The sequence below is a fragment of the Seriola aureovittata genome, chromosome 22 (genome assembly GCF_021018895.1).
Source record: "Seriola aureovittata isolate HTS-2021-v1 ecotype China chromosome 22, ASM2101889v1, whole genome shotgun sequence".
Classification (NCBI taxonomy): domain Eukaryota; kingdom Metazoa; phylum Chordata; class Actinopteri; order Carangiformes; family Carangidae; genus Seriola; species Seriola aureovittata.
In genome coordinates, this window is record NC_079385.1 from 5,884,996 (window position 1) to 5,911,477 (window position 26,482).

Consider the following 26,482-nt stretch of genomic DNA (forward strand, 5'->3'; position numbering starts at 1 on the left):
GAGTTACAATTATCAAAAATGAAGACCTTAAGTATGAATGATTTTCCTTAAGTCTGTTCATAACTAGTCTGTAGTTAACTAGTCTGTTCTAACTACTGATGCTTTCTCTGCTTGTCAAAGCAGCAGTATGTTTTTCTCTCACTGTAGAATAAGGTGTAAGGAACTAATTGCTATCACATGAAGGAACCATGGAGAACTTGGGGAAAAAAAGTGTGAGAGCACACTAACCTGTGTCACTCTACATAACAAAGCCTGAGGAAATGGTGTAACAGCTATTTCTCCACTTGAGGGTTTGTGCGTTTACACTTCACTACACTCCCAATTATATTACACAAAATATTACCTTCCCCATAATGAATTACAGCTCATTCATCACAATCCACATCTCAGCTCCCTGAATGCTTCTCTTTATCTCCTTCTCCTTTGTAATTTACAGACAGAGATGCTCTAATGTGTTTTACTGTTGTAACTACTGACAGTATAACTATGTGTCTGTTCAGTCATGTCTCTGTGGACACATGGCACTCTCGTCTATGACAGTGAGGAGTGACAGTGCAGCTGCACTGCTGAGGAGCCTTGCATTTAGACATGTCATTAGGTCTCCAACTCACACCTCCATCTCTGGGTAATTGGTGAGAGCTTTGTTTCCATAGTAACAGTCTCCCGCTCTGATTTGTACAACTAGGTTTCTGTGGAGGTAAGGGAGCGAGACACTGATGATCGTCATGATGATGTGTTAATGACTGTGCCATGATTACTACTGACACTACTACTACTTTTAAAGTGAGCGGGCCCAGGGGGCTGGTAGCTGTTGTTGCTGGTTTTGTCAGTTTCTTTCTTGCTGCCTTCTTTCTTCCGGTCTTTCTAGGGCTTAACATTTAACAAAATATGCTCTACATTGATTGGAAGGAGCTATATGTAAGTTTTTGCTATCGCTACACAGCCAACATTAGCATTAACAGCCGTTTATTTACCAGCCTTGATGAAACATTTGGAGATCAGCATCAAAATTCATTCCTTTAGTCACCAGTAGCTGTCTCCAGCTTCTATCTCTACCACTTTCTCGTACTGAAGCTAGCATGCTAACCAGCTAGCCCTGGCCCAGTCGAACTGCATCATCACTATCTGATACTGAGTCACTGTGGCGTCCTCTCTGCCCTAAAGAAGTAGCTGCGTATTATAACCTCTTGTCTTGCAACAATGGCTGAAGCTCTCTGCAAGACTGGTAAGTAAACAGCTGCCAATGCTAAAGTTGGGAATGTAGCAATAGCAAAACTTACAAATAGCTCCTTTAAAAAGGTCTGCTACTCCGGATCGTCCTAAAAAACTATGTATAGTTTATGCAGAGACTCTGCCTGTATCTTATTTTCTTCTCATTCGGCTGTGTTCAGCAGGTGTGCAGGATGACTGCTACTAAAACGTAGCCACCAGAATGTTGGGATATTTTATAGGGATTTTATGTTAATTGTGTGAAACATGAAAATTAATTTATATTAAAAGTTTTATTTTGTGTTTCTAATAACTATATGGCTAAACTGGATCCTTGCCACTGTTTTCCTGATAAAAGCTATGATTATTACTATTGTAGCAAAAACCAGAGCAGTGATGTCCACCCACCTTGCTGATCTCATCAATGAAGCACACATGAGTGACGGGGTCTCTCTTCTTCATCAGGACCTTCTGGAGATGCTGCACCTGTGAACATGCAGCAAAGAAAACTTCACACCTAACTCATGGGCCTTGCTTTTTGATTTGATTTTAAGTGTGTGATTCAACACTGGATGTAGAGGAAGTTAGTAGTCTCAGGGAGCTGCGGACCTGTCTGCACGCAGCACATATTTGGTCCATCAGTTTCTCCAGGTTGGTCCACAGAGCAGCGCGGAAAGCTGCCGTGTTCCCTGGTGTTGGCAGCACTGCTCTGCCTGGAGCACCTGGAGGGAGAAATTCACAATGTTTGAGTTTTTTGTTTGTGCTATGATCATCATCATCATCATTCCATTATTTGCCATCATTTCACATTTACAGCTGATACAGAAGAGCATTTCTGCTTCTTTGTACAATGCAGGAGCAGTGAGATGAGCTTTTCTACAATGTGTTAGTCCACCTCTCAATACTTTGACTTGACACTCAGATCAAAGCCCATTGGTTCCTATGATGTAAATATTAAAAAAAAAAAAAAAAACAAGTCATAAATATGTATTTTCACTTTTAAAAAGGTTCGGTATTTGCATAAAACAGCTGGTCATTGCAGATTTTAGTAAATAGCAAATAGAGCATTTGTTGGGGACTATTTTCAGCGGTGGACTAACATTTGGTGGATTATTTTTGGCAGCAGGATGGTGTGTGTGGGATTGAGTCAAAACAAGCTAGTGTGTGTTCATTATAATGAAGGAACATGTTACCCAGTGCAGCAGTGTGGCTCGTTGATGTGTTTTAATCGTTTTTAGAGACAATGGAGCTCTATGGCTCAAGGAATGAGATTTATCTTTTGGATACACAGAACTTGGTTTAGGTCTGCATGTGGGATTTTATATGACCAGAATATGACCAGACTTCTCCTGAAGGATTTTAGTTTTTTTTAAAAAGATCAAGGCAAATATCCTTCTTTTATTAAGTGTTATGATCCTAAAATGCCAGTGGAAGAACTGTTAACCTAATCAGGCCCGGTTATCTGAAAATATTGTGTGCAATAATTAGAACAATGAAGTGGCTGCCTCATCAGAGCCATGAAAATAACACACACCCTCCAGCCAGAGCTGACTATTCTCTGTGGCCATGGTACAATAATCTATTTTGGATCAAGCCGACTGGTGAACTAGGTCAAATTATAAAATCCAATTGTCTTTCATCTTTTAGAAATAGGACAATGTATCCTGTGTGTGTGCGCGTGTGTGTGTGTGTGTGTGTGTGTGTGTGTGTGTGTGTGTGTGTATGCTTATAAACTTTGTTATCATGGAGACACATGACCACGTCCTCCTCGGGCCTCACCTCTGGGGTTGGCCGGCTGTGTCAGGCCCTTGATGTCAAGAGCGCTTGTGATGTTGTCCTGTATGGACGTGCGGTAACCCCCCACCACACTGCCGATGGTCTCTCTTAAACTTCCCAGGTTGTAGAAGACCTGCAGGGCTGTGCCGACCTGGGTCGGATTCTGGCCAACAAAAGGAGAGAGGAAGAGAATTGAAGTTGGCAGTCTTCCATGGTGCTATTTTTTTTTTTTTTTTTACTGAATGAAATCAACTTAATGTGCCTGATAGTTTCACACACAGAACAAGTGCAGAGGGGACAGCAGCAGATAAAAATACACCTTACATTGATTTAATGAGAGAGCTGTGAATATGAAGCAGGGCAAAGTCAAGACAAGAAAAAAAAAGAGAGGAGAGGAGAGGAGAAGAAGAAAAAGGTAAAATACAAAAATCACACATCTGAACTTTGCACTGACTCTGACTCTCCTGTTTATTTACACTGAATATGCCTCACAACACATTTTCCTTTTTGTTGTGTTATTTTCTTAATGAGGAAAATCTTCTTCTACAGAGGAGTTGAAGGTTTTCTTATTGTGCCCCACACACTGTAGCATGAAACTGCTGGGAGCATGTCGCAGCATTAGAGGGACTGAATATGTCTTCAGTTGTTGCAGCCTTATAGTATATAGTATACAGTATACATAGTGAACAGAGCTTAGTAAATTCATTGATTAGCAGATGGAGAGAACATGGCAAACAGCAACAGTTTTGATTTATGTTTAATGATTTGAGTCAATTTTGTAGGAAAAAACTATCTGTGTTTAACTGAAAACCTCAGACAAAACTAAACATGTGAAGTCACCTCAGGCTCTGGGATGTTGTGATGGCAATTTAAATAACATATTCTGACATTTCATAAACTAAACAATGGGTTTGTTTTTCCACACAGAAAAACATTGGTGGTGTGGGAATTACAGGGCAGTCATCTTTCTCTCACAACTTTGACAAATCTTGGGAGACTGGTGTGTCTCACATCAGTGAGGGTCAGCCGGGTGCTGCAGCGTGACTGCCCACTGCTCCAGGTGTATGTACTCCCTGCTCACTTCAGCGTGTGTGTGTGTGTGTTCATCATCTGCAGATGGGTTAAATGCAGAGGTCAAATTTCCTGTCTGTAAACCATACTTGGACTATAAAAGATTCTTCTTCTTCTTCACTCAATATGATATCAAATCACGGGAGAAGACAAGGCACAAGAACTGTAGCACCTGAATGATATGTAATAATTACAACAAAAGCAACAAGTTTATCACCTGCTTGGCTCTTTATAGCCTGGCTTAGCTAGCTCACTTCACTTCACTGAGGTCTGAGATAGGATTTTCATATATGGCCCAGTCTCACCAGGAAAAGAAAAGAGGAACAGATGAAAAGTTAGAAAAGACAAAAATAAAAACACTTAATAATTAAAAGTTTGCACTTTTAAAGATGAAGTTCCACATTGTGGAAAATGTGCTTATTTGCTCTCTTGTCCAAAGTTAGACGAGCTATGTGCTGGAATTCTTTCTAAGTGAGAGTTGTTCATTTACAGGGAGTTTTGGAGAGGCAACAGGTCAGATCACTATCTGAACACTTCCCAGGACTAATGACTGATGATTTCAGATTTCAGCTACTGGGCTCAATTGTTTTATATTTTCTAGAAAGAAAAAAAAAAAGATACTTGGAGAAGAGGTAAGAGGAGAGTAAAGAAGGAGTTTTTCTACGTGGGTCAGTTGTTCTCCCACTCAACAGATGGGCTACAGGGTCTCTGCTGGCACAGTCAGAGCGCTGAGGTGAAACTAGCTCCCACACAGCCCAGGCAGCATGTCCAACTGCTTACATAACATTCACAATAAACAGCTCCCTGGGCTGATATAAGAAGCTGTCGCTGTGTGTGCGTGAGTGTGTGTGTGTGTGTGCGTGAGTGTGTGTGTGTGTGTGTGTGTGTGTGTGTGTGTCTTTGTGTCTCTAGAGCCCCATATGTCCACACACAGAACGCAGTGATAGAAGTTGTTAGCCAAGGCTACTCCAGCAGTAGTCCGGATAAAAATACATCTACTGAGGGTGGAGTACACAGGGGACGGAGCCGCATGTGTGTGTGTGTTGACTTTGGAGAGGATTGCAGTCACAGCATCCTGCTACTTAACTCTCTGTCAACAGCTTCAGACACACCTGTTTAGCCTCTCTTTCCTTTAAACTCGCATAGACCAAAAAAAAAAAAAAAAAAAACACCAGCTTGGACATTTCACATTAAAAGCCCTCCATTTCACAGCGTATACTCCCAGCCTGTTAACCTAAAGGTGTATACCTTTAAAAACTCACTCAGCACCTTAGAGGACAAAAAATGTAAAAAAAAAACAAAAAAAACTGCCATAACAATTATATATAATATATATATTTTTTTTCAACCAACATCAGTCCTGATCATAACTTCCAGGCTTTTAACCCTTTAAATCCCAGTTTGTTTACATGAAGCCAATGTTGTTGTTTTTTTATGTATGATTATATTTTCCATATGCTACAGGGGAATTTTCATGAGAACCGCAAAATTCTTGGTTCATTAGGATTATTTGTCTTATTTCTTTTAATCCTCTTGCCCCTTCACATACTGCTGCCATTTCTGGGACTCTGGGATGTTGCACTCCAGAGAGGGAGCATGTTTTTTGTGCTTTCTTTGTCAAAGCTACAGGATGTATAGAAAATGTCCTAAAAAGTGTGCACACTGTACACTCTGTTTGCAAAGACAGGTCAGCCCTTTAACTGAAACAGGCTTATATTAGAGATAGAGCTTTATTCCTAGTTATACTCTAGACATATAACTATTCATATTTTAGTAAAAGGCCTCTCTGTTTTGTGAACTGCTTCCATTTATATTTCATATTAATGGGGCATTCCACCGATTTTACACGTTTACACTCTCCTGCTAAGTCGTTACAAACAGAGGAATGATGATGATGCGGCTCTGAAGGGGAGGTTTCTAATCTCTAAGTTCATCTTCCTAAAATATCTTCAGGGTTGTCTTGTACGGGGCTTGAGGAATCAGATTTTCTACAGAATGTTTGTTAGAAACTTTGGATGCAGAGTTCTTGAAATACAGCACAGTGTACATTTCCCAAGCAGAAATTCTATTAGTAAAACTACAGAGATATTTCCACTCACCACTCTACTGCTCTGAGACTATTTCTCTTTACTTTACTCTTTATTGTATTTCCATAGAAATACTATTTCCATAATATCAACAGTCAATGAAACTCAACAGTATGAGGAGTTTCACATTAAAAGTCCCACATTACACTGGCTCAAAGGGGCATAATCTCCCTCTTTGCTGGTAGGCTTTTAATGTGAAATACCTGCGGAGGAGGATTTCGCTGAAAGTGAAATAGCAAAGTGTAAAATTACAATATTTCAGTTAAAAAGAGAAACTTGATGTATATTCTTGAATATTACATGAACTGGTTAATGATGTATTTATACTGAATTTATTTTATGATGAGCAGGAAGTTCACCTGGCTTTTATTTGACACTTTTGAGTGAGTGCTGGGACCTTACTTGAAAATGTCCATATTGGGAGACTTCACTTTACTCGTTACACATACTCATATTACATTTAGAAGGAAACCATACTCTACATCTATGTGACTGCTGTGAAAAACGGAGATTTACATGACAACATAAATATATTGGCTTGAGTTTTGGTGGGCCCAAGGAATATTATGTTTTAAGAGTGCAAGCTGAACATTAAGGGAAATCAAACATCTAAAGATGACATTTAAAAAACACTCAGCAGGAGTTTTCGGGATACACTCTCGCTGTGAACACTTTTTGCGAAGACGGTTTTCTTCGCTTTTCATCCGTTTCCCGCTGAGATAGAAAGTGAAACGAAAAGTGTTCGGAAGCTCGATGAGAGGCCAAATTAAAAAAATGTGAGATTTCCTGTGACGTTCAGAACCATAAGGTCGTGACATGTGCTCTTTGTCATAAAGAGACAGCTTGATTCACTCTACCACCAGCTGGATAAACGTTTCATCGCCTCTCCACATGGGCTTGAAGAGGAGCGAGGCAGAACATGGCTGCTGAAGCGCAAATACAAACGCTCCTCTGGACACTGGCAACATGTCATCATGGACACTGTACAGACTGTCGCACATGCATGCAGCAACGCGGTTTCTTTAATGGGACACTATCCCCCTGAGAACAAGGCTTTCTGGGGCAGATGAAGGTTAGCAGAGCTCACATGTGCCTCCTCTCTCACATGTATTTTATAGTGTGACACACATACAAAGTGCTCATCTCGCTTCTACTGTTCTCCTGCTTTTCTACTCAGGACCACGAGCTTAAGACGTTTTTGTAAAAATCCGATTTCCTTGTCTTAAAAAAACTGACCTAAGACGAAATTAAATACACACACAAAAAAATCTTAAAAATCTTAAATAAGAATCACAATGCATTATTTCTCATTAATACAAGAGTTTAAATGCACTAAAACTGTCAGGGTGCTTAATTTCTGTGACCCATTTATTCCCTTAAAGGAGTCAATATGCAACGTTAACACACAGGGAAGAGAAATAGCAGCTAGGTGGAATGACAGAGCTGCTTGTGGGATTTGCTTGGTTAGTGCATTAACATGAAGGTGTTCTTTCTCATTAATATTCAGTTGTCCTCAAAGTGAGCCAACAAGCATAGAAGAGGTGTTTGTCTGCTTTAATTACGTCTTTGTTTTTTTTTGTTTTTTTTTTAATAGCCTGAATAATAAAAAAAAAAAAAACAGGGATGTGTGTGAACAGTAAATGTTCAAAAGCATTAAAATCTGCTAAATGAAAGTATACCAGGTAATCTTTGAAGTAGAAAACCCTGATATACCTGTGCAACATGTATGAGTCTAAAGACCTGACCAATAAGTGGAAGTCATTACTGCAGCAGCTAGAACATGAACTCATGCCAGCTCCTCAGTTACAAAGACAGCTGTGCTGAAACACAGGAAGTACCTCTCCCAGCAAATAAAACCCTGTCTGCTCTGTGGTGGTTGTTTTTTTCTTTTCTCTACTTTTCTTTTTAATTTATTTATTTATAAATATTTAATGTCATAGAGCACAGCAGAAATTCTCAAATAAAAGCCTGAGAAGTATTCAAATAATGTCCAAGCCTCAAAAAGGGAGCTGGGGTCATGTTCAGCATCAACAAATAACATCTTTTTTTTCTCTAAAAAAACATTATGTATTGGAATTACCAGGGAAGGCCACTAAACTACACCACTAAATATGGGATTTTGCACTTTGAGGCATTGGAAGCTTTAATGTGAAACATCTGTGCAGGAGACGTTGGGTTTTACTGACAGAAACAAACACAAAGACCGCACATGTTTACCTATTGTCTTCATACAACAGGAGGAAGTGTTGACTTTGCTTTAACAGCAGATTCAAAGAGGAGCAGATCAGCATTCAGGTGAGATAAATAAATCTCTGCTCACGCTGAGAATTTTAACTCAACAGGCCCTGGACAATCAGGTGAGACCAAATATCTGTGTTAGTATTCTGTGTGTGTGTGTGTGTGTGTGTGTGTGTGTACCTGGATCTCCATGCCCTGCTCCAGCAGTCTCTTGGCTTGGTTCTCTACCTCCAGTCTGGCTCTGCTGATCAGCAGCAAGTCGTTCTCAATCACCTCGATGCCGCTCAGATCCACACCTTGCGACAGGTAGTCTGGAAAATTTGCAAGCAAACACATCAAACCACATTTTTTCCAGGGGCGCTATATTAATATTATTAACTTTCAAACATTCCCTGAACCAGGGATCATTACAGTTAAAAACACAACGGACAAAAACAAAGAAACGACAGTGTTCAATCTGTGCCTGAGTAAAATTAAATCATTTACACCTCGAACAAGTATCTGCCATTCTGGCCAATTCTATTAACTCTCCAAATCTGTATTACGTGTTCAATTTATTATTGTTTACAGGTTTTCAAAGGAGAAAAAAAAACCTATTAGGTCTCCTCCTATTAAAATGGTCTTTTAATCACTTTCACAGCAACAGCTCAGTCAGTCTGAAACTTCATCAACACATCTCCTTTGTGATTGAATTATTATATTTCTGTAGTTTAGTTTGCATCCTGTGGACAGACAGGATGACAGTCGGACTAGTCAGCTCGACAGATTTGTCAGCAGCACTTGCTTCGGAGAAGCACATAGCACTTCTGACTGCGTGTTAAACGTTCCCATTCTGCTATTGCCCTTCCTGCATTGTTTGTCCACCCACCTGCTCTCGGAAAGCCTGACCATGTGTTAGAGGAAGAAATATCGACTGGCCTCGCAACCGAATCCTGTTTTGGGCTGATATGAAATTGATATTGATGTAACCATGTCAATATGTGCGATGCTGTCAAACAGGTCATGAGCGCCTTGAGCAACAGTTGAGTTTGACAACTGCTGCAATGATCTCTTTTGATGCAGTTTATTTTGAGACTTTAACTGAACTGAATCAGCAGAGTCCAAGTAACAAGACTCACTTGGGTCTAAGTCACTTGGCAAATTTTATGGATAATGGTGTTTGTGTATAGAAAGTGAGAGCTGGTGTACATGAGGTGTATCTGAAGAGTTGTGAGGCAGTGACTTGTGGTCCTGACTTGTCTGGGAAGTTTACTCGTCCAGGAGGAAAGAGAAAAGTAGGGCCAGGCAAAGAGATGACCAAACTATTTTGTACTTGATCTAACAAATCGGCAGCGATAGAGATGATGCAGAAGCTGTGGTAGTTGTTTACAAGTAGATATTCGTCACGACTGAAGAATATGCAGATTTAAGAGATGTTATTTCTGTAACGTAACTCACATCAACCTGCACAGCTGTGTCCATCTCACCCAGTCTTACCACCATTTTCTGCCCATTTTTCTGTCACTAATTTCATGTATGTAGCTGTACAGCATGAGGACATGTTCATATTATTTGCACAGCAAAATCTTAATGGGAAGAAGTTTAGGGCAAGGAGTTTTAAGTCGTTTATATACTCAATTTTAACTGCACATAGTCTATGACCGCTTTCCCATTCAAGTGAGGGAAAGTGGTCTCAGACTCTCCAACCCCGCTGTATGGGTAGACAAGCAGCTGCAATGTAAGCAGCATTGCTCACATATGGATATATACACTAGGGGCGGATCAGGACTGAATCATCCCTGCTTAATGCTGGAATATTGCCCATGACAACTTCCAGCTTTGCACAGTGTAAAAGTAACTAAACATGGGGATGTTCGAGGAGATCACTTCGTATGTCTTCACAAAGACGGGCAAGACCTGGTGATTGTTCAACTGGGGATAAAAGTGCACACTGTCAAATAGTCTCTCCTTGACGGGGAGATACTGTGCTCATTTTCAGGTTCATATTTTCATTTCCGGGGTCTATTAGAAAAAGTTTACAGGCTTTCATGTTCATAAAATAACTTATTTTTCCTCTGACTGTCTAATTCTGCAGCACCTGTTTTTCACCCTCTGTCTGAAACATTTTTTTTTAGCGCCTTTCTCTTTAAGACCCCTCCTCACCAAAAGCCCTGTGTACCCTGACTGGTCAGCTCCCACAGCTCTGAGCGCGAACCGCCGACCGACCAACCGACTCCAGGCTGTTCCAGAGCAGCCGTCTACACTCCGCTCAACTCTGCTAACAGTGTAAGCGAAACTTTCACCGTGAATATCGCTACAATAACCTCAGATGAAGTAGACACACACCTTTTCAAGCTATGACGATAGTTATAGCCTCTCAAATGAGAGAAACGTCATCAAGTTTCATCGTTAGTTTGCACTTGGTTTTACATTAATGAGTGAAATGGTGTTTGCACCGTGGGTGTTTCAGTCAATTAAAAACATGAAATCTTCCATTTATCCCATTCTACTTGAAAAGCAGTAAATTACTTCAATATCATCCCAACTGTCTTTTGATTACAGCCCTAATTTAAATTTTCCAGAGTATTTGCATCTTTCTGAGCCATGTCTTTTATAAATCAGGACGACAAAAAGGTACAGGGACATCAGCCGCTGATGATGAGAGGGGAGGTGCGGGGACTGATATCAAACCATTTTAGATGTGCTATTTGTCTAGAGCTGCAGATTGTTTGCTCTTCTTCCCAGAGAGAGAGAGAGCGATGGAGAGTATTATCAGGCAGGTGGCGGGCTGAGGCGCAGAGGATCCGGGAATTGGACAGGAGCCACATTCAATTCAAAAGCAATCCGCTCGAAGCCTCAGCCCAAGTACAAAGTCTGCCAGAGACCACGGCGAACAGCTGAGCCCAGAATCCCTTTGCTTGTTTAGATATGTGTGTTTGTAAGAGAGGGGCGAAAAGAAAAGAGGTTGGTCTTTTCTGACTTGTGTCATAATATGCTCAGAGGGCTGTCTGATACGCCTTCTCTGACCCCCCTCCCGCACACACACTGGATATTGTGTTGGTTCCCAGGGGATAAGTTGTTCTCTGGCACAGATGTGCCCTGTTTTCTGTGCTGGGGAAATTCCTTCAGCTCTCTCTTCATAGGACGAGGAGATGGATATTACCAATAATCATAGTCACCCATACATAAAGATATGCTTTACAACACTGGAATTTGTCGCAGCAATGTAATGCTTAGAAACTCAGCATCACTTGGTGATGGAGGTAATCAGCAGAGTGGCGTGTGGATGGGAATAGGCAGCAGGGACGGATCAGCTTTCCAGTTATCAGAGCATATTTAACAGTCAGGAAATAATTAGCACGTGCAAATGAAGAAAGCTGAGGTGAAGGTTAGAGTTAGGCCTGAGAGGGATTTCACAAAGGAGGCTAAAGACATCAGCTTATCAATCCACGTTTTGCTTCACTGAGTGTTAGTACATTCTATGGATCGGCTCATTTGTGACATCTTCAGCCTGTGCTGTCCCAAGATTCAAAACTAGAAAGTAGTCAAAGGTAGAATTTAAATAGCCAATGGCTGGACAAAATACAAAAGACAAGCAATGAACATTTGAAAGCCACAGAGCAAGAGCTGGTGAAGTAGCCTTAAGGGAGTACTCCACAAAAAACCTTTTAGCATGAAACACTTGTTAGCTATGGTTATATGCAAACGGTTTTTCATTCTGACTGAAATCACTGCGATCATTTCATTAACAGTACAATAATAATCATGTCAATAACAGTCGATGCAGTTAATCAGAACTGCCGTGTGACATGCACAACAATGGTGAATACATCATCAATTCGTTTTCCACAACGGTTATGTTATCTCTTTGGTGCATGTATGACCAGCTGCTCCAGGATGGATTTCTATCGTCTGTTAAGTGCAGTAGTTGCCGTTATTGTGTTGCTCTAAATTGAAAAGCAGCTTGATAACAGCTTACTCTTACTGAGAGCAATGAAGGGGAGAAGGTGAGCAGGGGACTTGTTTGAATTGGTTGCTATTTCTTTCATTTCAGTTCTTTTAGGGTTTGTATTAAGAACAAACTCTCTACAAAAGGACCAGTTTATCTTGGAAGCCGGCAGCTTTCAGTTACTTGCGTCCTCACGCATTTACGTCAGCTTTGAGGGTGTGTGCAGAAAGAAAACAGCCAAAAAGTAACCAGGTTTAATCTTTAACCAGGTATAATTTTTCTTTGGTTTATGAAAAGGTTTAAACTACCTCTCTACAACTCAGTGTGGTGTTTGTATGGAGCATTTTTTATTCTGTTTTGCCTTTTAAACCAAATATAATCAGATGCTTGAAAGGTTTGTATCTTGCTCTTTTTGTGGAGGACGGCAGCTGTAGTCGGGCCGTCTTCACAACAGCTAAAATGGATAAATCTATTCCAACGATGACGAGTGGTGAGAAAAACCTATCAAATCATCAATAGAAACTTCTCTGATCTCTCCTGCACCCTAATCTTAGAGGTTTTAATCGAATCTCAATCATCAGCAGAGTTTGTTCAGTTGTCATGAAGTTCTCCATCTTCTGATTGAGATGTGGTTTAAAGCTCCAGAAAAAAATAGTAAGTGGCCCTTGAATTAAGATCTTTTTCTAAAACGTTGGCTAAACACAGCTTCTGTTTGATGCCGGTGAGTTTAGCTGTTTAATGAATCTACATTTCACTTGCATTTACTGCTGAAGAAAAGCTGCTTTAAGCTGTGCAGCAAGGGAACATTGCACTTATATCTGGTAATAGATGTTTCCTGTTTCGCAGTAAAACTATGATGCACATTATACAGTATGTTCTGCTGTATAATGTGCGTGTATATTCGCAGTACTGAGTGGTTTCTCAGTTGTTTGATGTTGGAGAGCTACCCCAGAACTGAAAGAGAAAATTCAAAAAAGACCTCCTACGCAGAGCACACATTTATCACAAACTATTTCATTTAAAAATGGAAAACAATTAAACAAATAATAGAGACTAGAATTATAGATTGTATGCCTCCACCAACTAGTAAAGTTTGCATCCACATCTGTCCAGACTCATACACAGTATGTAGTGAAAACTTTAATAAAAAGTATAAAGTGTTTTAACAGAGCATTATGATGTCACAGTGAAGCCGACCTTTGACCTTTTGGATTATAAAATATCATCACTTCATCATTATATCCTATTAAACATTTGTGCTAAATAATAAGCGTGACCTTGAGCTTTGACCTTTAAGCACCAAAATATAATCAGTTTATCCTTCAATGTTTGAGCCAAATGTAATAATATTCCCTCTGGGCATTACTAAGATATCCTGTATCACGAGAATGGGACAGACAGACGCCCTAAAAACCTAACGCCTCCAGTCACAGCTGTTGACATGTATTTACTCTTTTCCTCCATTATTTACTTCACTGCTTGTACATGAGTTAATTTAATAATTTTTGTTTGATTCCTTGTTTAGGGCCTAACCTTTGGAAGAACACACACTGTCTGACAAGTATTTAGTCCATTTGATTAAAAAGGAGCTGTGTAACAACACAACACAGACTCCTCTGCCAGAAGTTTTTTTTTTTTTTTTTTGCAGGAAGTTCTTTCTTTTTAGCTTTCAAGAAGAAGAATGTCTGAAACAGCTTCTTAAACATAACATGTGTAAAGAAGCAGAGGGGCTGTGCAACCGTCAGACTGCAGTGTGTCAAACTAGTGTAAACCATAATATGACACTGTGTGTGCATTTGCTTAAAGGCACAATGAAATGTAATTTTACTTTCTGTAATCTGATGTTAGTAAGGTTGAAACTGGATATCAGAACGTCTGATTTTAGTCCTCACCCACTGTTATAATATCTATGTCCCCTGAACACATGCTTGTCATATTACATAAGCAAGAAGAAGCTTTTTTTAAACAAATTTAGGCTCCCATAAACAGTCATTTTTCATAACTGACCAGCTATTTTGTGATTCCTCCTCTGGGTTTTCATGATCACATCTCTATCAACAATCAGATGCCATTACTACAGGTAGCATACTATCGTCTCGTCCACTCTGCTCTGAGGGGTAATCACATCTTTGACAATGAGTTCATTTAGTAACACAAACATCCACTTTCTGTCGCTGTTCCACAGTTACCCAGCGTAAGACTTTTACTGTGAAGCGGCTACAGCTTCCTGTGGCCTTAGTCATCAACAGCAACAGCTAGTTCCACAAGTGCATAATAATGTGTTTACGTGAAAATATAGACAATTTTCTGCACCTTTTCTATTCACTTGGACAGTAAAGCAAACAAATGTTAAATGTTGCATACAGGCAGTACAGATCTGTGCAGCTTGAACAGACACCTGAAAAATAAAATAAAACTATGATGCAAAAAATCTACACTTTCAATCCCTCCCTTTCAATGTCTATGCTTTCACACTAGGCTGAAACTAGCAACTTCATTCATTAGCAGGTGTCTTATTGACTATCTTTAATCAATCAACAAGTCCAAGGCGTGTGTGACGACAAAGTTCCTGTAACCTTAAGGAAATATTGATTTTGTGAAACACATTTAAAGTAGAACTTATTTTGATAATCACGTCTTTAAGGGTGAATCCACTTCTTCGCTATTAATATACACAATTTTCTGTCTAAATCTTATATAGACATCTTAAAAAACCCTCATAAATTTTTATTTTGGTTTCAGAGACTAAAAGTGTATTTTCTTCTCTCTCTTTATGGGACCAGGCTGTGTTAAGATGCTCCCTCTGCATCTTAATTTTTTTCTGCCATTTTCAGCCTTTATTGGACAGCTATAGTGGAGTTAGACAGGAAAGGCAGGGGATAGGGGATAGAGAGAGGGAGAGGGAGAGAGAGAGAGAGAGAGGGGATGACATGCAGCAAAGGGCTGGATTTGAACCCAGGCTGCTGCAGTAAGGATTCGTCCCCTGCATCTTAAGTTTTAAAGCTGAAGTTTTGCTTCGTTCAAACAGTTGCTGATTAATGTTTTTTCTGACAATGACCCTGCTCAGGATATGACTCCCTGACGGCTTGAATATGTATGACGTGAGTGGGTTTAATGGGTTCTGCTGGTTAGTGTGTCCAAAATCAATTTAGATCTCTTTCAAAGTTTTACTTTCCCCATTTAGCTGATGAGTTACTAGCACTAAAGACAATATGGATCTTGACCTTGAATTCCCAGCTGTTTGTGCTGCAGGACCATCATGAAGGCGTTAGCATTTACTGGTGTGGCATTTGTCCCTTGGGCACCAAGTGCATGACTGCTTTTTCCAAAGTATAAAGCATTCACACAAAGACAGCCATGAATTGGGTTTTACTCATACGCACCTCTGTTTGAAATAGCACAGCTGGGGACTACACAACAGCTAGCAGCCTTTAGGCTCGCCAGCGGACAGCCTAGATATCACATTGCAATATTAATGCTTTCATTAAACATTTATAGATGTTTTCTGTTGCACTCTATTGTGCTTACAGCAAATTTAGGTGTGAAACTGGCCCCTCACACATCATTGTCATCTTCGCTGAGAAAAAAAAAGGCTATTTTTTCGTCTTGGTCTCGATCCTGATTCCTGTTTCTGTCTCTCTCTCATGTTTGTGCAGAAGAAAAGTCTGCAGACGTCTTTTTTTCTCCCTCTCCAAAATGCTGCTCTCTGCCATCTATTTGTCTCTCACTAAAGACTTGTATCTCAGGGAAAACATGCCTCCCACTGAGTTGCGCATGTCAGTGAAATAGTGAGACTTGAAAGCAGTGTCTCTACTTACACTCCTTGAATAAACAGATAAAGTGTGAGAGATAAAGAGCCAAAACAAAAAATCGAGAGTTCTGGTTTTATCAGTGGATAAAAGTGGGATCTGGAAGACAACAGACAGGCCCTGATTTGAATTCTGATCTATCAGTCTGTGCTTCCTCTGGCCAGCGGTGCTGTTGTTGCCATGCCAATGCCAAGTAGCCCTAATTAGTCCGTTCACTCGCTAACCTGCAGATGTTCTCACCAGGCAATAAGGGCAACACGGTGACTGCTCCGGTGGTAGCCAGACCAGGACAATTAAGCATGCACCATCCGGCAGGTGCTATGCAAACACAAACAGCGAAGGAGTGGCCAAAGTCCTGGGAGGGAGGATGCTTCCATTAGTATTGTCATGGCCACCGTTTCCCACCTGGGCTCTTTAATGAGGGCAAACAAACTTATGGAGAGATGGTTCAGAGGAAAAGGGAAAAAAAACAGAACTCAGGAGACAAAAAGATCTGTTGTCCCTGCATGTTGGAAAAGATTACTGGCAGCCTAAAAGACAGAAAGATGTCAAAGGAAAGGCTGAAAATGATTTGAAATGTGGAAAAATTATGAACCAAGTGTTAAATCTGGTTTATGAGTCCAATTAGTCAAGCACAGAGGTGTAAGAGGCAAAAAAAGAGAAGGAGAAGACAGTTTCAGAGAGGGGAGAAGGAGGGGGAGGGAGCGATGGATGAGTAGGAGGGCTACTGGAGGCAGATACAGAGAGAGGCAGGAAGCAGGACAGAGACAGACTGACAGAAAAAGAAGCACAGCAGAGAGAAGAGAGGGGGAGGCAGAGCAGCAGTGTCAATATCTCCCTCGCTCTCTCCAGGCTCTGTGGCTGTGTGTGCTCTCTACCAGTCAGATTTCCATCCTAAAAGGACTGAACAGTGTGGCGCAAGATCCTTGAATGATGGACGGCTGAGCCAAACCTCAGCCACTCAGGCTTATCACCTGTGGACCACGCTACCTTTGGGGATTGAGATTACAAAGCCCTACATGGAAGGAAAGAACTCCGGCTGACCCAGCGATCACAGAGGAACGCTCTTTGTCTAGAGGTAAACTAACGCACGCCTCAATCGTATACTAACAGTGTTGTTGCTGTGCTGACAGCAAGGCAAAATGAATGTGTTGCACGGAGGTAAAATCAACACATTCAGCTCTAGATAAACACACACAGCATGCTGACATGTTGTTGAGCCTGCGAGTCACGATTTTCAAGCAGTGATTATTTTGAGTGGAGAATAATTAGACTAAATGAGAGGCTGTCACTAGCTGAGCCGACTTCACTGCTTTCCAAGGAGTCCAGCTCTCCAGTTGAAGTGAAGCTCATACGACGCGAAACTAGTCGGACTGAAGATTGGGAGCTAGTTTGAATTTGTCCTTAGCGCGAGGTCGTCTAGAGGACAGATATTTTCATGGAACCAAAAATACAGATGAGTGTGACAAAAGCTGCATTAAGCCATTAAACATTAAGTTAAGTTTAAACAAAGAAGCAATTTTGCTCATGTTGTGCAGTTAACAAGAAGATACTATAGATACTATAAACTGCAACAGAGCTATAGGTTTTGGACTCAATGTTAGAGCAAGAACCCAACAATTATTTTCACTATTGCTGATTATTTTTTCCAATTTAACTGATCAAGAGTATAAAACACCAAAAAATACTGGAAAGCATCTATTTGACATATTCAATATCTCATGATACAAAACAGAGAAGTGGGGCAACTGATCATATTTAAGAAACTGAAATTACTGAATGCTTGGCCTTTTTGCTTAATAAATGACAAATGATGAGAATTATTAAATTAATTTTCTCTTTTTAATTAATGGATTCATTGACTAATTATTTCCCTCAATGATCTGACACCCTGTTCAGACCTAAGTATCCCTTTAGAGGTATACTTTACATAAATGCAGCCCAACACAGCCCTATATCCTGGGCGTTTCGCCAGAAATTGGTAGGCGTGTTGACAGTGGTAGGTGTTGCGTCAGATTGGATGTGATTGGGTGGTTGGGTTTGGGTACAAGCTTCGCGTGGTTGAGGTTAGGGTATGCCCACGTCTGTCAGCAGTGCATCTTCCTTTGTGAAGCTACTGTTCATTTGGTGTGGAAAATGTGTCACCTGCTTTGAATAACAGAGGATACTGGAACCACTGTAAGTGGTTGGAAAAATGGTGTATAGTTGTGTGTTTCTTTTAGAAATTATAATGCAAGACCACAAACAAATGTGCAAACACAAATGTGCGGACCATTTCTAAAGGCACTTTCATCATCGATATCAAAATATGTACTATAAATAGAAATTGTAATTCCTTCCTTGATTATAAAGCATTTTTGATACTTTATTTTGAGAAATATAATCATGATTTTCTGCAAAACTCTCTTTCCTCCAATGTTGAATATCGTCTAAAAACAACCAGCTTTAAAAGACCACACTGTCTGAATAAAAATAGCCTGAAATTGGCAAATTTTTCTTATCTAAATCCAAATTTTCATGCCCAAAGTCTTCTCAAATTAGGTGGCGAACTGACTTGCTGAGATGGTGTGTGTGGTCCGACAGTCAGTCTGTGTATCATTTCATACATTCAGACAGACTGCAGAGATCCAGTTCACAGTTTTCAGCACTCATTTGCTGAACAACACATGATGAGAATCATCAAAGACAAAAGCCAAGGCATCAAAACTGATTAAACACACATTCAGCACACACACCAACATGAGCGCAAACACTCGCGGAGACAGGCGTCCAATTAGCACAGAAAGAGCACGCTATCTGCCAGGGGATGATAAATTAGTTGACATTAGGTGGCAAACACATGATGCATCATGCAGACCAGAGAGAAACGATCTGATTTCAGTGTGACACGTTTCTTTTTCTTTTTTTTCTTCTTTTTTTTTTTTTTATAAACTGTTTTACTGAGATCTTCCATCCTTCACCTCTGCAGAATCAAAGACGGAATGTGATGGAAGAAGAGCACAAGGGAAGGGGATGACGATGATGATGACAAATGGACACGGCGTAATTCTCTGCATCTGTTAATCGCTCTCTCGCAGTCTGTCAAGAATGGAGTAAGAAGGCTGTGGATGTCCAACAGTTGAGGGATCGCTCTCTTTGGATGATCTTCTCTAAATGACTCTAAATGAGTCTCTGCCCCAAGGCCGCCACCACCACCCCACCCCCCCCACCTCCCTGGAACACAGACATGTGTAGGGTTTAACTGGGTCAAGTCCAGCTGGTTTTCTCTTTCTCTTGGAACCTTCCCTCCATTCTGTAATCTCCACTTTCTCCCTTCACTGTTCTTTGGAAAATGAAATCACAAACCTGACGTGGTCTCACATAAGGTGCTTTGGACCATATAGGGATTGTGCGCCATCTCCAGAGAGATAAAGAGAAGAGTGTGAATAGTGTGAAATACCTGAGAAGTGGAGAGTGGATCGTTCTGGCACTGGCATCATTTTCAGGCGGGGATGACACTGGAGGCAACAGTTCAAGCACAACAGACAATGACGAGACAGAGCTTTGCATGAAAGAAAGCATTGATCTTAGGGCGCCGCACTGATGTTGCAAACCACATGCCCCCCATTGAGGGGCGGGCGCATTGCTCTCTGTGTCTCACAAACAGACTTCGCCTCCCTTCGCCTGAGTGGAACCAGTATCCCCAAAGCGAAAGCTCACTGAAGACTTCTCACTGTCTGTCAAACTCCAGTGTGTTCACAGAAAGAATGGTGCAAATCAAGTTCAACTGAAGACTGATCTTGTCAAGTCAAAACATGGCGGGATGTTGTGACGCGCTCCAGCAAGTTCCTTGTGGCCACTTCGATAGCTGCTGAGCTGGAGAGGACACTGCTGGGAGGGAGTGGTGAGTTTAAACCTGATATCACAACTGTACTCAGCGTTCTTTAGTCCACACCGTGGGGGAATGAAGATCCATGAACCACATATTCTAGTATTCTTGCATTGGGTTTGTTTAGGCTCAGCAAGCAAACCAGGGCTCTCAAATGGTTCTCTTGTTTTCTTTAAACTTGTCCTCCTGCAAGGTTTCCGAGGCAGTAATGACAAGATGAACCCCTGTCCCTCTAACTTCAGTCATCACTATACTAGAAACCAACTAGCTTGCATGATGTGTCGTCTGACCACAAATGAGGGCAAAAAGTCTGTTGCGATACATAGTGTCTGACTCTGCTATACACATAAAGAGTAACCAAAGTCAGAACTTAAGAGACAAGTTCACATCCAGTTTTCTTTCTCATCTCCACACACCTGGCCAGCTGTGCATGAATGAGGCGTTTGTCAGATTATCCGTTTCAGAATTTTTTTTTAATTTGTTTGATATGGGGTTCTGATGTGGGTAAGGGTGCGGGAGGAGGGGACTTCAGAAGCTGTTCAACACTGTTCAACTGTACTTTGGTTAAAGCACCCTGGGCATGTCTGTTTTTTTGGCAATTACATAACTTTTCTGGTATTAAAACCAGTGTGCCCTAACAGTAATTGTAAATCAGTATGGTACTCGCTACCAATACTGACATCACACACACACACACACACACATATATATGCATGAAAGAAATAGGGAATATATATACACTAGAATCAATAATGGGAGCAGGATTCTGATTCTACAATGAAGTAGCACTCTTTCAAATGACCTACAAGTGTGTGCAATGATTGACCCCTTCAATTCCACTTCGTTATGTTATTAACCATAATCTACACACTAAGCTGCTACCGCATGATTCATCTGCACCAGCTTCATTTTAAGGTTCCTCCTGGAAATGACCTCTTCAGTCACAAGTCTTGTTACGCAATTAGGCTCCTATATTCCTGATGAAAACAAATTACCACCAAGTAAAAAATACAAAGGGTCTACTTTTCGTGAGTCTTGCCCCTTGCGTATTTCAACACAAGTTAAAAAATAAGTTAGCATCCCGAAAAAAAAAAACACATTAATGTTTTTAGACAAGGTAATCTTATCACAGGAACATTCTTCCTTTAAACCATCAAGTCTGACTCAAACTGTATCTACAACAACACTGTGTTTCCAAAATTGTACTTCAGCTTTCAGAAGAAGTCACCCTTAAGACCTACAATCCCATTGATATAATGATGTAATTTTTTCCAGTTGACAGGTATTAAAATTATCCCTCAAAAGCAAAACATATTTCATCCCTCCCTAGCTGCAAGTCAATGCAAAGATGGGACTAATTTTGTATAACCGACCAGCTGAAAAGTTCTTTTTCTGTTGATTTAGACATGTGTGATGACGAAGTGTAGCTCAACATATTATTCAATACAAAGTGTAGCAGAAATCAAAGTTTAAAAAAAAGAAAATATACTAAATTATTCTGGAGCAGCAATATGAAGAGAGGTGACTGCCATCCTGTCAACAGCTCATTAACTCTTGCAACCCTAACCATAACCACAACCCGAACATTCACTGCAAAAAGCAAAAGGCTCACTGATCTGCTGACAGTTTAAATAATCTTTGGTCGAAAAAAAAAAGACCTGGTAGAAATTGATGTGCAATGGTTCACTTTTAAACAAAGACTGTTTTGTGCAAACTGCTCTCCAGGCATCTTCCTCCCATCAGGATAATGCACACATCTCCCATGCTGATCTCTGCAGCCACCATGAGCAACATGACGGTGCTCGACACTGCTGACTCCTACGACCTTGACATGACGTCCTCTGAGGCCGTCTACCCCATCAGCTTCCAGGTAGTGCCAAAGCTTCATACACACATCTTGCTTTTTCAGTCAACTCAGTGAGGCATGATATTTGCTTGCAAGCAAGTGAATCCACAGTTCCAGTAGATATCCTTTTTTTTTTTAGGAAACTGGTAATTGTCTAGGTAATTAATGAGTTGGAAATTTAAATGTTAGAAACTTAAAATACATATTGTATAATAACTTGTTAGAGAAATCCCTAAGTTAAAATATAACTAAATCTTCCATGTTATTTCTTTCCCTGTTCTTTATGTTGCTAGGTTTCTCTGACGAGCTTCCTCCTTTTGGAGATAGTTTTGGGTCTGAGCTCAAACCTCACTGTGCTAGTCCTCTACTGCATGAAACAGAACCTCATCAGCTCCGTTTCCAACATCATCACCATGAACCTGCATGTGGTGGATGTGTTGGTGAGTCCTTATCTCTATTATCAGTTACCTTTTAGCAAACAGGGATTTAAAGAGAGACTGTGCAACTTTTTCTGACCAGCCGGGAACAGCACCCTCTGTGGACACAGGTGATAAGTACGCTGCTGCATTCTGTCATCTCATTGATCATGTCACTATTATTAATATCTGGATCTCCACCAAATTGTAAAAACTCATATTTCTCACCATAAATATGTCTGATTTTTTACATCAAGATCCAAACATTATTTCCTGAATTCCTGTTTAGTGAAGTTTAGTGAAAATCGGTTCACTACTTTCTGCATAATCCTGTTGACAAACAAATCAACAAACAGACACAGGTGAAAACACAATCTCCTTTGGCAAAGGTAACCAGCAGTCATGCTGCCAATACATGTCAAGTTAGCATACAGCTAATCTGATTACCATGACCAAAAACATCTGAACGCACAGTAGTTGTATGCTAAACTGTAGCTGCTAGGAGTTGGCTTAGCTTTGCACTTGCTGAGTGACTTCCCTCAAACAAGTGAATATATTTTTCACTAACATTACGATCCACATCTCCACACACCACAGAAAACACAGCCTGATGGCTGCTAGCATATATCTTAGCTCGGTTGATAACATTCAAAGTTACAACTTCTTGCCAATATCTGGTACTTAACGTATGCAGTTTAGCTCTGTTGATGACTGCACTAAGTTATAAATACAGTGTGGAGGCTGGTAGTCTGAAACTGGGCCCTGTTGATTACATCAGGTTGTACACTAATGAGACAATGAGCTAACAAGCAGCGGTACTGATTAATTTACGTAATTCATCAAAGGGGCAGATGAATGAGGGGAGAGCAATTGGGATGTGTCTGGCAGTAAATGTAGTTGGCGTTAGTCATAGTTATGACTAAAATAAACCTGGCCGTGCTCAACCATGAGGTAGTTTTAGTAACTCTGTGTTACGTTTGCTTCCACTGAATACAAACTCCGATGTTAGCTTACTTTGTAGCATTCACTGTGCTAACATTAAGATACTGAATCACAGCCACAAACAACATGGTCAGAAAAATTCCCACACAAACTGCCACTTCAACCCAGTAACCAAAGCAGAGAAGTGTTAGAAGTTAATTTACCGGTCAAGAGAAGCAGATGCCATCTCTGAGTCTGTTCTGAAACTCAGCTGCTGTTTGGTTTCTTTCTGCTGGGTTGTTGTTGGACCGCGGCTTAATCTTGTCTTGCTCTGCTATTTGTGACTTTCTTTTTTGGCATGTTGACCCTCTGTCGAGCTTATTCTTTTCTTCTTACTTGTATTGCTCAACCAACCACACTCGCTTCCTCTAGAGTCATCCAGTGTGATCACCACCTGATAGCACTGTCAGGAGTCATACATAAGAGCCACTCCATAGGGCTCTAGGAAGTTTATTACCAAACTACTACCAAGACACACACATTTGATTTCTGTTACTGTGTGAAAATCTCCAGTTTTCACATCACAGATGATCATGTTGTACTAGAAAACCATTTGCGACGTGAGCTTTTAATGGATAGTTCATTCTGGGGGAGAAAGCTAAATAAAACAAATAAGTTTGCTGTAAAAAAAAAAAATGACTTGGGATGTGACCTGAGTTCCTGTCTGTTTCCAGGTTTGTGTATGCTGCATCCCGCTAACAGCCGTGGTGGTGCTACTTCCTCTGGAGGCAGACACAGCCATGATAAGTTGTTTCCATGAGGCCTGCGTCTCTTTTGCAAGCGTAGCTACTGCTGCTAACGTGCTGGCCATCACTGTGGACCGCTATGACATCTCAGTGCGGCCAGCGAACCGTGTGTTGACAATGAGCCGAGCTGTCGCTCTGCTGGGATCTATTTGGGCTTTATCCTTTTTCAGTTTCCTTGTTCCCTTCATGGAAGTAGGCTTCTTCATCAACTCTGGTTCAGACCTTGTGAACCAGACTGCAGTGGCTCATACGAATGAGTACTACACGGAGCCGGGTCTGTACTATCACCTGCTAGCACAGATCCCTATATTCTTTTTCACAGCCGTGGTAATGCTGGTGACGTACTACAAGATCCTTCAGGCCCTCAATATTCGCATTGGAACACGCTTTCAGCACAACCTACCTAAAAAGAAGCAGAAGAGTAAAAACACCATCTCTCTGAGCACTGCGACACAAGCGGAGTCGACTGACGCTTCACAGAGCAGCACAGGAGTCAGGGCAGGTGGGAATGCACCGTTGGGCATGCGGGCTTCCGTGTCCGTCATTATTGCTCTGAGAAGAGCCGTAAAGCGTCATCGGGAAAGACGGGAGAGACAGAAACGAGTCTTCAGGATGTCTCTTCTCATCATCTCCACTTTCCTGCTTTGCTGGACTCCAATAACTGTGCTCAACACCATCATCCTCAGCACTGGGCCCAGTGATTTGACTGTCCGCCTGCGCCTGGGCTTCCTTGTTATGGCCTATGGAACCACCATCTTTCACCCACTCCTCTACGCCTTCACTCGACAGAAGTTCCAAAAGGTTTTGAAGAGCAAGATGAAGAAGAGGGTGGTGTCTGTAGTCGAAGCTGACCCCACACCAAATAATGTGGTCATCCATAACTCGTGGATTGACCCCAGGAGAAACAAGAAGGTCACCTTCGAGGACACAGAGGCCAGACAAAAATGTCTATGCTCACAGGATGCGGAGTAATGAGTTTAACTCAAATGTAAATATGTCAAATATGTAAGTGTAAATGGGAATTGGTTACACTCCTAAGAGAAAGTAACAGACTATAGCAGAAAAACTGAGAAAAATGTTGTTTGAGGGAGAAAACAACAATTGTTTATGCAAATAGAGAGGTGTAAAGTATTTGAAAAGAAAGACTGAGTCTAAACAAGCTAAACTGATGCATCTTTGGCAGCCTACTAAATGAACACTAAAATGATGACTTCAGAAAAGATGATGTGTTCCCTGAGGACTACACGAATAAAGGCGAGGGGTTTCCTGAATATAAACATAACGTGTTAAAAGGGAAACTACCAGCAGCTGAATGTATGAAGTCAAGGATTGCATTTACAGCTGATTTTTTCTTCAGTGCAAAAATGTCTCAAAATAGGTATCACAGGCACACGAAAAGGGTAATTTATTGCTATTTATTGTGGAATGTCGTGGCGTGCTATCAAGGACAATTCAGTCATAACTCTGTATCTAAGCAGCAGTGCGTGTTGTTCTCTGGTTAGCGTAATAGGAGACAAATGTCTATGTACAGTCATGGAATACCTTGATATTGTTGGTCACCATTTGTAATAAACAACCAAAGGCACAGTATGTGTCAGTATCCCTCGGCTCTCCTGCTTCTTCACGTGGAACTGGATACAGGGGCAGAACACATCACGACCAGTGAAGATCAAAAACGGACATGGCGGACTTAGTTTCTACTTCACTATTCCTCAGAGGTCGCATGTCTGTTCTGTCATGTAGTGAAGAAATCTGTTGTGCGATCTGTTTGTGTGTTTGCAACAAAATGATATAAATTATACTGAAGGAAAGGGAGAGAAGGACGAATGAACACTCTGTTTCTTCCGCCAATGCAATTTACTTCTTTGAAACCAAATTCACAAGACATTAAACAACTACACCTTGTGCTATTTTAAGGTGAGCTGCTATTTAAAAGTCCATTTTGATAAGTTCAAATGAAGGTACAGACAGAAAACGCTGAGGATGCCAAAGTTTCAGGTAGTCGCATTCGTGTGCGTGCATGATGATCATTAGGCTGTTATGGTGCCCCGTCCTCCACAGTCAGAACAGTACTTTTTCCCGGTCTCTATTTACCTGTACTCTCATTATCATTAGTCATGCAAAACAATCCATTTAGCTGTTACCGTGTTCCAAACATGAAGCATTATAGGTGATTGTTTTAAATTACAAAACGAGTAGAGAGAGAGGAGGAGGCTGGTGGAGAGGGAGAGCCAACGAGAGGTCCCAACTCGGACGCAAGTGATGATGAGAGACCAACTGAACCAGTGAAGAAGATCTGCGCTGAGCAGCAGCACCCAACAACAAAAAACAGGAAAACATGGCTCATAACTTGTGGTTTGCCAACATTGTTATGGAGGGAGCAAAGAGAAGGGAAAGAGTTTTAGGAGACCACAGAGATTTTCTTTTCCCAAATCAGATTTTTCTTTTTATTGTTTCAGTCTTCAAGTAAAACGTGCTAGAAACTGTTTAATTCTTCCAGAAGACAA

At 40.9% G+C, this 26,482-nt stretch overlaps 2 protein-coding genes across 3 annotated transcripts in view; one reads left to right on the forward strand and one right to left on the reverse strand.

Moving 5' to 3' along the window:
• Window positions 1-26,482, reverse strand: part of cog5 (component of oligomeric golgi complex 5) — a 53,496-nt gene that overhangs the window by 16,855 nt on the left and 10,159 nt on the right. The window contains exons 7-10 of the mRNA XM_056367501.1: window positions 8,562-8,692; window positions 2,989-3,148; window positions 1,819-1,931; window positions 1,618-1,695 (exon numbers count right to left, since the gene is read on the reverse strand). Coding sequence (XP_056223476.1) covers window positions 1,618-1,695; window positions 1,819-1,931; window positions 2,989-3,148; window positions 8,562-8,692 — 482 coding nt within the window. The remainder of the gene's footprint in view (window positions 1-1,617; window positions 1,696-1,818; window positions 1,932-2,988; window positions 3,149-8,561; window positions 8,693-26,482) is intronic.
• Window positions 16,828-25,565, forward strand: LOC130163359 (G-protein coupled receptor 22-like). 2 transcript variants are annotated; one of them, XM_056367504.1, is made up of 5 exons: window positions 16,828-17,196; window positions 19,087-20,001; window positions 21,765-21,856; window positions 22,126-22,272; window positions 23,904-25,565. In XM_056367504.1, the coding sequence occupies exons 3-5, from the start codon at window positions 21,770-21,772 to the stop codon at window positions 24,945-24,947; spliced, it is 1,278 nt and encodes a 425-aa protein (XP_056223479.1). In that variant the 5' UTR covers window positions 16,828-17,196; window positions 19,087-20,001; window positions 21,765-21,769; the 3' UTR covers window positions 24,948-25,565. The 2 variants fall into 2 exon arrangements, with proteins under 2 accessions (XP_056223479.1, XP_056223478.1); XM_056367503.1 differs by having other exon boundaries at window positions 16,843-17,196; window positions 21,712-21,856.

What these genes read in the sequence shown, in the direction of transcription:
- LOC130163359 (XM_056367503.1), top strand. Translation starts at nt 21,734, where the DNA reads ATGCACACATCTCCCATGCTGATCTCTGCAGCCACCATGAGCAACATG. An exon ending in TCTACCCCATCAGCTTCCAG is followed by an intron (nt 21,857 to 22,125) that starts GTAGTGCCAAAG and finishes TTATGTTGCTAG; the next exon opens with GTTTCTCTGACGAGCTTCCT. An exon ending in TGCATGTGGTGGATGTGTTG is followed by an intron (nt 22,273 to 23,903) that starts GTGAGTCCTTAT and finishes GTCTGTTTCCAG; the next exon opens with GTTTGTGTATGCTGCATCCC.